At 38.2% G+C, this 15,092-nt stretch overlaps 1 protein-coding gene across 1 annotated transcript in view; it reads right to left on the bottom strand.

The window, feature by feature from the left end:
• The window catches only part of LOC148952375 (protein APCDD1-like), a 210,321-nt gene that overhangs the window by 56,141 nt on the left and 139,088 nt on the right, over positions 1 to 15,092 (bottom strand). The window contains exon 6 of the mRNA XM_089089195.1: positions 5,248 to 5,363. Coding sequence (XP_088945321.1) covers positions 5,248 to 5,363 — 116 coding nt within the window. The remainder of the gene's footprint in view (positions 1 to 5,247; positions 5,364 to 15,092) is intronic.

The following is a 15,092-nucleotide window of genomic DNA, read 5'->3' as shown; positions in this document are numbered from 1 at the left end:
AATGAAAATCACACCATCAGAGAATACTACTATAGAGGTTTCTAATTCTTATCTGCTTAAATGAGAAATTTTGCGTCTTTTGCCAGAAGAAAGATCACGGATGCGTGTTTATTTGTGGTTTTTGTTTTCCTCGGAGGCGGTCGTATCGAACCAATAGTCCTGAGATCGGCAGAGGGCTCACTCATCAAACGGAGATTAAAAGCTCTAGTGCCCTTTTTAAGCGACCAAAAATATTAGAGGTGAACTATTCTCGTCCCATGCTCATTTTTAGCCAAAGACATTCGATCGAAATTTTTAGACAGCCGTGTGTTTCAACATAGTTCGAAGGTTCACCAGCTATGACTCTGGGGATGGGTTGACCCCTCACAGACCCTGGGGAAGGAACACTAAGTTATGCAATTTGTCCATTGTTTACATGTAGTATTTTTTATTGGGAAATATAGTATTTTTCAGGGGGTTGGAGGTTCCTGCGGGGGAGGGGTACTTCCACGGGAAGTATTTTCCACGGGGAGAAAATTTTCCAGGGGTAATTTTGCATGAGGAGAGGTTTTTTGGAATTCATAAAGGGAATTTTTCTTTATTTGTCTTACTTTTTCTTTGGATGTACAATTTTGTATGCGGAAAGAATGTCCCAGGGAAAATTCTCCGCAGGGAGGAATTATCTGGTGGGGATTTTTCCACGGCTAAATGTTGACAATGTCCACAAAAGTGCAGCTGTCGGGTGATACCTCCCTTCTTATTGGACAATAATGCTGCTGAAATCTATTCTAATTCTTCATTTAGCTAAACAGAGTTGTTTCATGATACAGTGATGTATAAGTGCTTATCAGCTATTATAAAGAAAAGCTATTTAAACTTTTTGAGGCAAATGTTTAAATGGCTGTACGGGTAAATGGCGGGAGTAAGTATGACTAGTGGTAGCGGTTGGTCATGGTTTAAATGGAGAGGGGGTCATATGCCCAAAGGAGTACGCTTTAATGTCAAAATTTAACAAGCCGTATATAGCCTTCAGTTAAACCTAGAATACATTTTTGGGAATTGTTTTCTAATCCCTCTTTATTCCCCGGTATATTTTCGGTTTACGCCTTTATTATCAGTGCTGGGGGGATAATAGTGTTTCTCCATTGTAACGACCTTTTCTATGTATATTGAAAAAATATTAAATTTACATGTGCATAAGGCGCAGAGGTGAGTTGGGTGAGGCTGGGTACCAAGAGCCTCAACAGTATGTTTTTCGGAGGGGGGGGGGGAGGGGTATATTTTTTTTTCATTAAAAATTCAAAAATAAAAATTTCTGGAACACGGATTTTCCTGAATATTTCGAAATAAAAATTTGTAGTGCTCTTTTAAAGCAACCAAAAAGTTTGTGCCCTAGTGGAAGTAACGTTCTCTGCCATTTTATAGCACAGAACTACAATTTTGACCCAAAGATTGCCAAGCTGGTCTTGATTGGAAATTCTGAGATATAAAAACGATCTAAATTTGAAGCTATTGAAAAACAATATACCAAGTTTTTCAAACAGATCGTGGTATCGAGCTGTAAGTAGCGACATGGACTAATAGTAGCCGAAACTCTAAAACACGGAATTTTGATATTAAAAGATATACCATAATATTTGGCTTATTATGCTGATTCAAATATATAAGATTGATTAAGTTTAGTGGAACCCATCAAAAGCTACGAGCCTGAGAAAATTTACTTAATTTTCCTAAAAGGGGGAGAAACACTCGTTAAAAATCAAGGAATCTTAATGATTTAGAAGTACCAAGGAGCTTGAAATAGAAGTTTCAAGCTCCCATCTGCAAAAATGTGAAATTTTGTATTTTTTGCCGGGAGAAAGATCACAGATACATTTTATTTGTTTGTTTGTTTTCCCCAGGGGTGATTGCATAGAACCAGTAGTCCTAGAATATCGGGAAAGGACTCATTCTAACGGTAATTAAAAGTTCTGGTGCTCTTTTTAAGTGACCAAAAAGATTGGAGGGCAGCTAATCCCCTTCCTGCCCCCCTTTCTCCCTCAAAGTCGACCGATCAAAATTTTCAAAATACCAATTTTGTTCAGCCTAGTTGAAAAGCCCAATAACTATGCCTTTTGGGATAACATGACCCCCCAGATCTCCTGGGGAAAGGTCTGTAAGTCATGGATTTTGCCCATTGTTAACGTATAGCATTTTTTATTGGGAAGTATACCAAAACTCTTTTTTTTGGGGGGGAGGGGATTTCTACTTTGAGTATTTTCTGCGGGGAGTATATTATCTGGGGGGGGGTACATTCTCAAGGGGAATTTTACACTCGGGGAATTTGCCTGAAGCCCTATACGAAATTATTTTTATTTGTCTTACTTTCTCATTACAAACACAATTTTGCATGTGGAGATGTTAAGGGGAATCGTCTGTGGGAAATTTTCACCGAGTTGGAATTGTCTAGAGTATCTTTCAGTAGGGGGAGGGGGGATTTTCCATAAGAGAAATTTTCCATGGGGGAGTTTTCGAAGGAATAAATTTTCCAGAAGGAACTTTCTGTGGGAGCAAGGTTCAGCTAGGAGACGGGGGAGGGGTTATTTGTGGGAAAACTTTTCCACAGAGGAAGGGATTTCCCGCATAATTTTAAAACTATCAGAAATTAAAGTATTTTTCAAATGAATGTGAGCAAAGACAAAATTTATACCCAGAATCCTCCGCAAGAAACTATCCGGGTGGAATTTTGGGCTAAAATAGAATTGCCAGGGGGAATTTCCCCGGCGAAGGGGGGATGTGTTTTATGTGGAAAGAACTTTCCATGTAGGAATTTTCTGTGGGGGAAGGAATTATCCATGGAGGGAGAGCCGGATTTCCCGGCGTTATTTAAAACGATCAGAAATTAATTTAAAAAAACATTTTTTTTTCAACTGAAAGTAAGGAGCAATATCAAAATTTAAAACAAACAGAAATTGTTATGTATGTGAAAAAGATTACCCCTCCTCAAGACCTCGCTCTTTACGCTAAAATTTGACTTTGTGTCCGAATTCTTTAAAAACAACTCCTGAAACACAAGGGCCGTTTAACTAGAATAATAAAGCTTTTTTTTAAATTCTACAAAAACTTTAGAGTAAAGAGTGAGGTCATGAGCAAGGGCAATCTTTTTCATATACGCAATAATTTCTATTTGTTTTAAGTTTTGATATTGCTCCTTACTTCCATTTGAAAAAAAACCTTACTTCCATTTGAAAGGCAGTAAAGCCTCGTGGTGGCAAATTCGTTCCTAAAATGTTTTATAGTTCATACAAAACAAACGTTTGATGTAGACGCTTATTCTAAAGTTTCATTCCATCACGTTGATTCAGTTTATGTTTGATGTAAAGCTGTACAGTGAGGCATAATTTCGCATAAGCTATTACAGAAAAGTATCGGTGTGTCGTTGCATAGTGGGGTTGTTTTCCAAAGTAAAAAAACATCAAGTTTTCTAATATAAAATGTATAAAACATCAAGTTACTCTGGAGAATCTCTCAGTGGAGGATGTTTCTTTGGGGTAAGGGACATTTCTATGAAGGGGACGCCGGATTTCCAAGCATTATTTAAAAAACGATCAGAAATTAAATAAAAAAAAACAAGTTTTTTCAACTGAAAGTAAGAAGCAACATTAGAACTTAAAACGAACAGAAATTATAACGTATATGAGGGGGTTCTCCCCCAAGTCAATACCTCGCTCTTTACGCTTCAGTTTTTTTTAGTGCTTTCAAAAGAGCTATCTATTCTAATTAAACGGCCTTTGTGATTCAGGAGTTGGTAAATTAAATTTTTTTTTAACTTTTAACGTAAAGAGCGTGGATTTGACTAAGGGGAGAACCCCCTTATATAGGTAATAACATAAACGTAATAAAAAAAAACAATAAAAAAAAACAAGCGATACGGCTCAATAGTAATCGAAACTTTTAAAAACGGAATTTTGATGTCAATAAATGTATCAAAAGAATGGGCTTATAATGCTGATTCTAAATATTTAAATTTTATCAAGTTTAGTATTACTCATCAAAGGCTACGATCCTGAGAAAATTTGCCTGTTTTTTAAAGAGGGGGGAAACATTCCCTACAAGTGAAAGAATTTTAATGAAAATCACACCGTCAGATTCAGCGTATTAAAAAATCCTATTACATAGGTTTCAAGCTCATATCTGCAAAAATCTGCAACTTTGTATTTTTTGCCAGAAGAAAAATATACGAATATAGAAGTTCGTTACGTAAGTTAATTTGTAAATTACGTCAGAACCAAACTTAGAGACAGCCATTTTGCAAAAGAAAAGTAAAATTTTAATGCAAATTTTGTTTACTTATTCAATGACGGTGAGCCAAAATAAAAGCTGCATTAACTAAAAAATGATCAGAAATTAAATAAAAAAAAATAAGTTTTTTAAACTGACAGTAAGGAGCGACATTAAAACTTAAAACGAACAGAAATTATTCCGTATATGAAAGGGGCTGTCCCCTCCTCAACCCCTCGCTCTTTACGCTAAAGTTTGACTCTGTCTCACAACTTTATTTTTTTAAACAATAAAAAACTTTAGCGTAAAGAGCGAGGCGTTGAGGAGGGGACAGCCCCTTTCATGTACGGAATAAATTCTATTCGTTTTAAGTTTTATTGTCGCTCCTTACTTTCAGTTTAAAAAACTTGTTTTTTTTTATCTAATAAGAATAAGGCTTACGGTGTCAACGCTTATCAGATTTTCTTGGTACGAAGTTGGTCGTTATAAAGGCCTACGATAATAAGGGCCTAATAAGAAGAATAAGGCTTACGGTGTCAACGCTTATCAGAGGTTCTTGGTACGAAGTTGGTAGGTGTATAAAGGCCTAAGATAATAAAGGCCTAATAAGAAGAATCAAGCTTACGGTGTCAACGCTTATCAGAGGTTCTTGGTACGAAGTTGGTAGGTATAAAGGCCTACGATAATAAGGACCTAATAAGAAGAATAAGAATAAGGCTTACGGTGTCAATGCTTATCAGAGGTTCTTGGCACGAAGCTGGTCGGTATAAAGGCCTACGATAATGAAGGCCTAATAAGAAGAATAAGGCTTACGGTGTCAACGCTTATCAGGAGGTTTTTGGTACGACGTTGGTCGGTATAAAGGCCTACGATGATAAAGGCCTAATAAGCAGAATAAGAATAAGGCTTACGGTGTCAACGCTTATCAGAGGTTCTTGGTACGAAGTTGGTCGGTATAAAGGCCTACAATAATAAAGGCCTAATAAAAAGGATAAGAATAAGGCTTACGGTGTCAACGCTTATCAGAGGTTCTTGGTACGAAGTTGGTCGGTAAGAAAATCTTCCTTCTGGGACTGGGTGTATATCTCCCAAATAAAGATAGCTCTTCATGTTAAATTTTGACCCTGAAAAAAGATAGTTGCTTGAAATATATTAAAAGTTATTTAGAAGTGGTCGTGCTCAAACAAAGCTAGACAATTAGAAATATTCTTCGAGGGCATTCTAACTATTGGTCACATTTGCCGAGGAATATCTACAATTTATTATTATTTTTTTCTCGTTTCGATTGGCAATATAAGAAAGACGAGTGAACATTAAGAAAAAAGTTGCATTAACAATAAATGTAATTTGCACTCAAGGTTACTTCTGTTGCCTATGTAAAAAACTTTTCGGTTGAGGTATTTGTAATTTCTGTGAATAAGTATTGTCAATCTTTGTTACAAGAGTTATGACGAGTTTTTTAGTTCCTTGTCAGCTTGGAAGAACCGCCCCCAAGTCACTTTTTCGATTAAGAGAAAAGACAGTAGTCATGAATTTTTATGTGTAGTGAGGACTAAGTCAACACTAAGCTGGAACTATAAGGCTAGGGTGCCTAGGGCAGATCGCCCCTATTGCCCTTTCCCTAAACGACCCTTGCTGGCTGCACCCTTTTATTTTGGGCACTACGATGTATTTTACCTGTCTAGGTAAAAAAAAATATTATCCTTGCAAATAGATACATCCTTTGGAAGACAAAAAAGAATATATAATAGGGACAACAGAGACAGATTAACGGATAAACAAGGTAAAAGTATCCAGGTGTTTATTAAGCTTTGTGTTTTTTTTTTCCTTTCTTTTCTTTCTATTCGATCAATGAAAAGAATTATTTATATGACAAAGCAGAGAAAACAAGGAATCTGAATATGTCTGGGAATGGAATATAATTTAGTTACTTAGGAGACCTTTAACTAAACTTAAAAAATCTTCAACTTGCGATAAAAACATCTTATATTCATCTTTTAGCTACTAAAAGAGAAAAAATTGTTGATAATATAAAATAAGTTACATTGAGATGTATTTCAATCATAGGTTTCACCAAATACGAATTTAGAATTTTGGTTCCGCATTTTGTTTTGAACCTTCATTAGAGCAGGCGTGTTTTCAACATAGTCAATACAATACCGTCGACTAAGTAAAGAAAAGTGTGCCTGCTATTTTTGTTTCTGTATAGTTAGTTTTTCATAATTATACATTATTCAAACGTTGTATATGCAGTTTTTTCACCAGGCTACATTATATTGAACAAATGGTAATATAATGTTTGGCAAAGGCTAAAATGATTTCAAATTCCAGGTTCTAGTGACATTTTTTGGACCGATTCAATTGGAGTACAAACTGAAACTCCATCAATGCAGGGGCGGATCCAGGATTTTTTCAGGGTAGGGGGGCGCAAAATAGGTTGATCCGATAAACTTGAGTTAATTAAGTAAATTGCACTACTTTAGACTACGTTAGAGGGCTCGGGTTCCCTCACACTCCCCCCCTCCTGGATCTGCCACTGCATCAATGCCCCATGTGTCCCCAGGCACTTCGCAAGGAATTAGTTTGAAAGGTCAAGACAGTTATTTTTACCGGAATTACTGAAAAAGCCAAAAACAGGGTGCCCATTGGGCGAAATGATAATTAGAACGCGTGATAAAGGCCCCGAATTAAGTAAACAGTTCCTATAAAACAGAGGCTTAATTGATAGATTTTCATAGAAAGGTGGGGTTACACCTTGTTAAAGTCAAAGTCATGCAAGAAGTCTCAATCCGTGTGATGGGAGGTCCCATGGTAAGCGCTCGAAACCGTATAACGCGATTGGATCGCAGAGTAGACGCCCGGAAAGGTTATGACCAGGTGACTGCTTCTTTTACTGCACAAATAGCATTAAAATTATCTCCCCATTTTTGCCTCTCGAAGATTGCCTGCCCCCCCCCATGTTCACCAGGCCTGGCCCCACATGAATTTTTCCCGTTTCCGAGGATGAACGAAAATCTAAAAGGGAAAGGCTTTGATGACGTGGCATTAAAAGGACACTGACCGATATGAAAGATGAAGAGATGCTTTAAACAATGGAAAAAAAAACTTATCACATCTGGAAGGGTACTTTAAAGGTGACTTACGGAGCTTTGAAGAAGAACGTTAATTGATAAAACTTTTATACATAAGGCCAGTCGTTTTGGTTCCCATCCCCCTCGTGTATACAAATAAACACGTTTGGAATATGCAGGTTTACTCTAGATTTTCTCTAGAATAAAGTGAATTTAAACAAAATGTGTATATTTTTCTCACAATTTAGGAATTTTGTGGACACGTATAAGCGATACCAACCCATTCTCTTTTTCTATTGTTATCAGTTTTATCATGCAGCACTAGGAGACCGAGCTTTGCTTGTGAAGGGAATTATTGACATAAAAACGATATTCAGTGTCCCCCTCCGAAATGTATACCCCCTATACCCTGATTTACACAAGGAAAATTTGTGTGTAATTTTTACAGAATTCTTTTCTAAACAAGGATACAAAGGAGGTGGGTGGGTAATTTTCAAACTCTGGGAGTCAATTTTCCCTTCCAATTCGCATCTGTTGCAATTTTTAATTAATTTAAGGTCTCTGCCGCAATGATGTCAAGATGTTGTTCAGATTTTCTGGATGTCCTTTGTCAAACAATGCCCAACGGATACGTTAATAATTCTAACTTTATTTTTCGAATGCTTTCAAACGCACCTAGACAACACTATTGCGCTGCCTGTGATTTTTGTTTCGGCTTCGGTCCTCGTATATCAATGCTATTTATCAATTTAAATCGGCAAACCCCCAAAAATCAATTTAAAAAAATCATAAATAATATTTCAATAAATCACAGAAATTATCAGTTTTGCACAACAAATTAAATCTTACAGAGTCAAAATCCATTCAAAAGTACGAGCAAATGAATAGCGCTTTACCCGGGGCTGTTGGAATGGAGCTTGGTTCAATTATGAGATTGAGCCTTCTGTGCTGGGCATGGGGGTTGGGGGAAGTGAAGGGGATATGTACTGCAGCATTAGTTTTGAATCTGTCTGCAATAAGCCGAGTGTATGTGCTTGCCTACGTTATACTACTGTCGTTTACAGCAGCTAATAGTAGAGAGGGGTCAGAAGGCCCCACGACTCACCCCAGCTGCCACCTACAACTTTTTTTGCACCCCATATATGGGCATAGCCTCCCTAGGGAGAATGATTACGTAATGGGGTCAATGACCTCTTTTTCCAAGGTCGATTTATTTGATGTTTATATGTGTAATAACTCCGGAACGAAGGTTGCACATGCGCATTGAATTCTAACGGGAACATTGTTATTGATCTAGGACTCGAGGGGGAAGTGAATTTCCGAGAACTTGATTGCGTAATCGTTCGTGAATGTCATGTTGTCCAGAAATAGTATTTGTTGTTGTTGCTCTAGGCAATGTTATGAGTTTCCCGGAATTTGGAACACCTGTGCTGTCGACCTCAATTCACCTATCGTGAATCATTAATTCCCCTTAGAAACAACAAATTAATTTCCCCTTTCTTGACAGATCAATCAATCAATGACATCATCTGTCAGACTTTAAAAATTTTTATCATAGAAACATTTCTCCAGGAATAGATTCAAATCATTAATGTCTTTGCCTCGGGAACAAATCTTTTGGTCAAACTCCAATGGTTATTAATAACCAAAGGCCATGGAAACAAATAGGCAAGAAACATCTTAGCGATGAATTGTTTTAGCGTGCGAAAAGGTTTATTATTAATTTGAAATGCGTTAGCGCAGAGATGCCAATAACAAAGGAACACGATGAATTTACGTTTAGGGATAATTTGGGCGAAACCGTTTTAGACAGGTTATGGAACTATTTCGGCGAAACAGATAGAGACATTTTAAAAGAAGATTTTTGAAGAGATTTTGGAAGAGGTTTTGAGTGTGGTCGTTATAATACACAAGTTTCATTTGAATAGTGTTGTGAGGTCCTCTAACCCAACCCCAAAGGGTTCCAATCCTCCTACCACAACCCCGAAGGAAGCCCCCGGTCCTCAAAAGCCCCCCAAGCTCCCCAAGGCCCTCCACCGGTCCCCAAATGTCCCCCAGGCCCCCTACTGTCCCCCCGGACCCTCAAAGGCCCCCCCAAGCTCCCAAAGGGCCACCGGCGCCCCCAAAGGCCCACCCAGACCCCCAAAGGCCATCCCCGGGCCCCCCACAGGCCCATCGAGCTCCCAACGGACCAACGGGGTCCCAAAGGCCCTCCCCCGGGCCCCAAATGTCCCCCAGGCCCCCAACGGCCCGCCCTGGGCCCCAAAGGCCCTCCCTGGGCCCCAAAGGCCCTCCCCCGGCCCCCAAAGGTCCCCCGGACCAGAGAAGCGCCGCCGGGATAAACACACACACACACACACACACACACACACACACACACACACACACACACACACACACACACACACACACACACACACACACACACACACACACACACACACACACACACACACACACACACACACACACACACACACACACACACACACACACACACACACACACACACACACACACACACACACACACACACACACACACACACACACACACACACACACACACACACACACACACACACACACACACACACACACACACACACACACACACACACACACACACACACACACACACACACACACACACACACACACACACACACACACACACACACACACACACACACACACACACACACACACACACACACACACACACACACACACACACACACACACATAAACACATATACACACATATATACACATACACATACACATACACCTATATTCCCCCACCCTCACGCCCACACACACACACACACGCACACTCACACACACTTCCTCAAACACACACCCTCACACTCACACACACACACACACGTTCATATATACACTCTCACACACATACACACACACATAGACATATACACACACAGACACACACACACACACACACCCTTTCATAGGTGTGTTCTTTCAGAAAATTATGATTTGGGAGGTATAGTTTGCTTTTTGGAATTTTCATAGCTAGGATTCTTAGTCACTCATAGGTGTTTGTTGTCTGAAACTTCGAGTTTGGGATGAGTAGTTGGCTATTTCAGACTTTTCTGAGCTAAGGTTTCTTAGTATTTCGTAGGTGAATGCTGTCTGAAACTTATGATTTGGGATATGTAAATTACTATTTCGGGCTTTTCTGAGTTGGATTTCTTAGTCTTTCATAGGTGTGTGATGTCTGAGACCTATGATTTGGGATGTGTAGTTTGCTATTTTCGACTTTTCTGAGCTAGGTTTCTTAGCCTTTCATAGGTATGTGTTGTCAGAAAATTATGATTTGGGATGTGTAGTTTGCTATTTGTCTGAAACCAATAGTTTGGGATGACTAGTTTGCTATTTCAGGCTTGTTCATTTTGAATTTCTGTCATGAAATGCAAGAGTTGGAAAATTAGGGTCTTAGTCCACCAGCTCAGTATTGGGGCCCCAGTCCAACAAACTGAATGGTGTATATTCACTAGCTCAGAATGGGGGTGTTTGTCAACCAGCCAGGATGGTGGAAATCCACTAGCTCAATATTGGGGTCTCAGTCGACCAGCCCGACTGGTGGAACTCTCCTAGCTCAGAATTGGGGTCATAGTCCAACAGTCTGAATGGTTGAAATTCACAAGCTCAGAATTGGGGTCTTAGTCCACCAGCCTGAATGGTTGAAATTCACATTAGACTACACAAAAACTTACACACACACAAAAACTTACACACACGCACAAAAACTTACACACACACAAAAACATACACACACATACACACATGAAAACTTACACACACACACCAAAACTTACACACACACGATGAAACTTACACACACACACACACAAAAACTAACACACACATAAAAACTAACACATGCACACTAAAACTTACATTCACACAAAAACTTAAACACACACACACACACACAAAAACTTACACACACACACAAACACGAAAACTCACACACACACGCCAAAACTTACACACACACACACACATACAAACACACATACACACACTCACATACACAAAAACTTACACACACACACACACACGAAAACTCACACACACACACCAAAACTTACACACACACACACACATACACACATACATAATCACACACACATGCACAAAAACTTACACACACACACACACAAACTTACACACACACACACGAAAACTAACACACACACGCCCAAACTAACACACACAAAAACTAACACGCACACACACACACACAAAAACTTACACAAGCACGCGAAAACTTACATGCACACAAAAACTTAAATGCACACAAAAACACACACACACACACACACACACAAAAATTAAAAACACACACAAACTAAAACTCACACACACACACTAAAAAACTTACACACACAAAATATCATACAAACACACACACACACACACAAACACAAAAACTAAAAAAAGAAAACAAAAAAAACTCAAACACACACACTCACAAAAACTTACACACACACACACACACATACACAAAACTTACACACACCCACACGAAAACTTACAACTTAAAACCCCAAACTTACGTACGCGCGCGTACGTAGGCTAACCTAGCCTAACCTAACTTAACCTAACCTAACTTAAGATAACAAAAAATAAACTAATCATACACATAACGTTTTGCATGTCGCTCACCTAACCTAAGCTAAACTAAGTGAATCTAAAGTAGGCTAACCTAACCTAGACTAAACTAAACTAACTTAATCTAGCCGAAACTAACATAACCATACTCGACGGAAAAGGTTAGGTTTCGTCTCTGTGTGTGTGTGTTGTCCATGTGTGTTAGTCGTCTCTCTCTGTGTGTGTGTGTGCACGTAACCTCGTATAATGTGAATTCCAACCATTCAGGCTGGTGGACTATGACCCCAATTCTGAGCTAGTGAATTTCCACCATTCAGGCTGTTGGACTATGACCCTAATTCTGAGCTAGTGAACTTCCACCATTCAGGCTGGTGGACTGAGACCCCAATATTGAGCTAGTGGATTTCCACCATTCAGGCTGGTGGACTATGACCCCAATTCTGAGCTAGTGAATTTCCACCGTTCAAGCTGGTGGACTGGGTCCCCAATACTGATCTGGTGGACTAAGACCCCAATTTTCCAACTCTTGCATTTCATGACAGAAATTCAAATTAAACTTCGAAAAATCAAGAGAATGTAACTGTGAGAAGGTAAAGCACAGCAAGTCACTACTGAAATATTCCAACTCTTGCATTTCACTATATAAATTCAAAATGAAATTTGAAAAATTAAGACAATGTAACTGTAATAAGGTAGCTTTCTTGTGTGTTAATAATTTTTAGTGTGTATGTGTGTGTTGGTTTTTGTGATTGTTTTTATTTGTTTGTGTTTTCGGATTAGGTCTTGCGTTGGTGTAAGTTTTTTTGTTTTTTTATGTTTTCGTGTTATTTTGGTTGTTTTTGTGTGTGTGTGTGTAAGTTTTGGCGTGTGTTTTTAATTTTTTGTGTGTGTGTGTGTGTGTGTATGTTTGTTTGTGTGTAATTTTGTGTGTGTGTGTGTGTGTTAGTTTTTGAGTGTGTGTGTTATTTTGTGTGTGTGTGTGTGTGTGTCAGTTTTTGTGTGTCTAAGCTCTTGTGTGCATAAGTTTTGACGTGTGTGTGTAAGTTTTAGTGTGTGTGTGTCTAAGTTTTTGTGTGCATGTAAGTTTTCGTGTGCATGTGTTAGTTTTTGTGTGTGTGTGTGTGTAAGTTTTTGTGTGTGTGTGCAAGTTTTGGCGTGTGTGTGTAAGTTTTCGCGCGTGTGTTTGTAAGTTTTTGTGTGTGTGTAAGTTTTTGTGCTTGTGTGTATGTTTTGTGTGTGTGTGTTTAATTTTTGGTGTGACTTTATTTTTTTTTGTGAATGTTATTTTTAGCGTGTGTGTGTAAGTTTTTGTGTGTGTTTGTATTTTTTTGTGTGTCTAAGATTTTGATTGTGGATATTAGTTTTTTGTGTGTTTGTGTAAGTTTGTGTATGTTCGTGTATGTGTAAGTTTTTTTGTGTGTAAGTTTTTTGTGTGTGTGTGTGTGTATGTTTGTGTGTGTGTGTGTGTGTGTGTAAGTTATTGTGTATGTTAGTTTTGGTGTGTGTGTGTGTATTTTTTAGTGTGTGTGTTTTTAAGATTTGTGTGTGTGTGTGTGTGTGTAATTTTTTTATCGTTTGTGTTTGTGTTTTTTTGTGTTCTTTTGTATGTTTTTGTGTTTGTGTGTGTGTGTGTGTGTGTGTGTAAGTTTTTGTGTGTGTGTCTGTTTTGGTGTGTGTGTGTGAGTTTTAGTGTGTGTGTGTGTGTGTGTAAGTTTTGTGTGTGTATGTGTGTGTAAGTTTTTGTGTGCATGTAAGTTTTTGTGTGCATGTAAGTTTTCGTGTGCATGTATAAGTTTTTGTGTGTGTGTGTGTGTGTGTGTAAGTTTTTGTGTGTTTGTTAGTGTGTTTTTTTGTGTGTTTTTTTTTTTGTTCGTTTTTGTTTTTTTGTTCGTGTGTGTTTTTTTTTGTTGTCTTGTGCTTTTGTATTTTTGTGTGTGTTTGTATGTTTTGGCGTGTGTGTGTTAGTTTTCTTGTTTGTGTTTGTCAGTTTTGTGTGTGTGTGTGTGTGTGTTAGTTTTTGTGTGTGTGTGTGTGTGAGTTTTTGTGTTCATGTGTAAGTTTTTGTGTGTGTCTGTGTTTGTGTGTTTGTGTTTGTGTTAGTTTTTGTGTGTGTGTTTGTTTTGGCGTGTGTGTATGTGAGTTTTAGTGTGTTTGGGTGTGTAAGTTTTGTGTGATTGTGTGTGTAAGTTTTTGTGTGAATGTTATTTTTTGTGTGATTGTTTGTTTTCGTGTGTTTGTGTATGTTTTTGTGTGTGTGTGTGTGTGTGTGTGTGTGTGTATGTTTTTGTGTGTGTATTTGTTGTGGTGTGTCTGTTATTTTTCGTGTGTGTGTGTGTAAGTTTGTGTGTGTGTGTGTGTGTGTGTGTAAGTTTTTGTGAATGTGTTTGTGTGTATGTGTGTTTGTATGTGTTTGTGTGTGTGTGTGTTATTTTTTGTGTGTGTGTGTGTGTTTTCGTGTTTGTGTTTGTGTTTTATTTTTTTGTTTGTTTTTGTGTGTTTATGTTTTTGTGAGCATGTTAGTTTTTGTGTGATTGTTATTTTTAGTGTTATTTTTTTATTTTTTGTGTGTGTGTGTGTGTGTTTTATTTTTTGTGTGTTTGTTTTTTTGTGTGTGTGTGTGTGTGTTTTTTTTGACGTGTCTGTGTTTGTTTTCGTGTGTTTGTGTTTTATTTTTAGTGTGCTTGTTTTATTTTTTGTGTGTGTGTAAGTTTTTGTGTGTGTTTGTAAGTTTTCGTGTGTGTGTGTGTGTAAGTTGTGTGTTTGTGTTTGTGTTTGTTTTTGTGTGTGAGGGTGGGTTTGATTGTTTTTTTGTGTTCTTTTTTTTGTTTTGTGTGTGTGTGTGTGTGTGTGTGTGTGTGTGTGTGTGTGTATGTTTTTGTGTGTGTGTATTTGGTGGCGTGTGTGTGTGTGATTTATCGTGTTTTTGTGTGTGTAATATTTGTGTGTGTGTGTGTGTGTATTTTTTTGTTGTCTTGTATGTTTTTGTCTGCATGTTAGTTTTCGTGTGCATATGTAAGTTTTTTTGTGTGTGTGTGTGTGTGTGTGTGTATGTTTTGGAGTGTGTGTGTAAGTTTTAGTGTGTGTGTGTGTAAGTTTGTGTGTGTGTGTGTGTGTGTGTGTAAGTGTGTGTGCATGTGTGTGT

This window comes from Artemia sp. Qi Xiang Cuo, chromosome 5 (assembly GCF_049724085.1).
Source record: "Artemia sp. Qi Xiang Cuo chromosome 5, ASM4972408v1, whole genome shotgun sequence".
Lineage (NCBI taxonomy): Eukaryota > Metazoa > Arthropoda > Branchiopoda > Anostraca > Artemiidae > Artemia > Artemia sp. Qi Xiang Cuo.
This window is presented reverse-complemented; position numbering and strand designations above follow the sequence as displayed.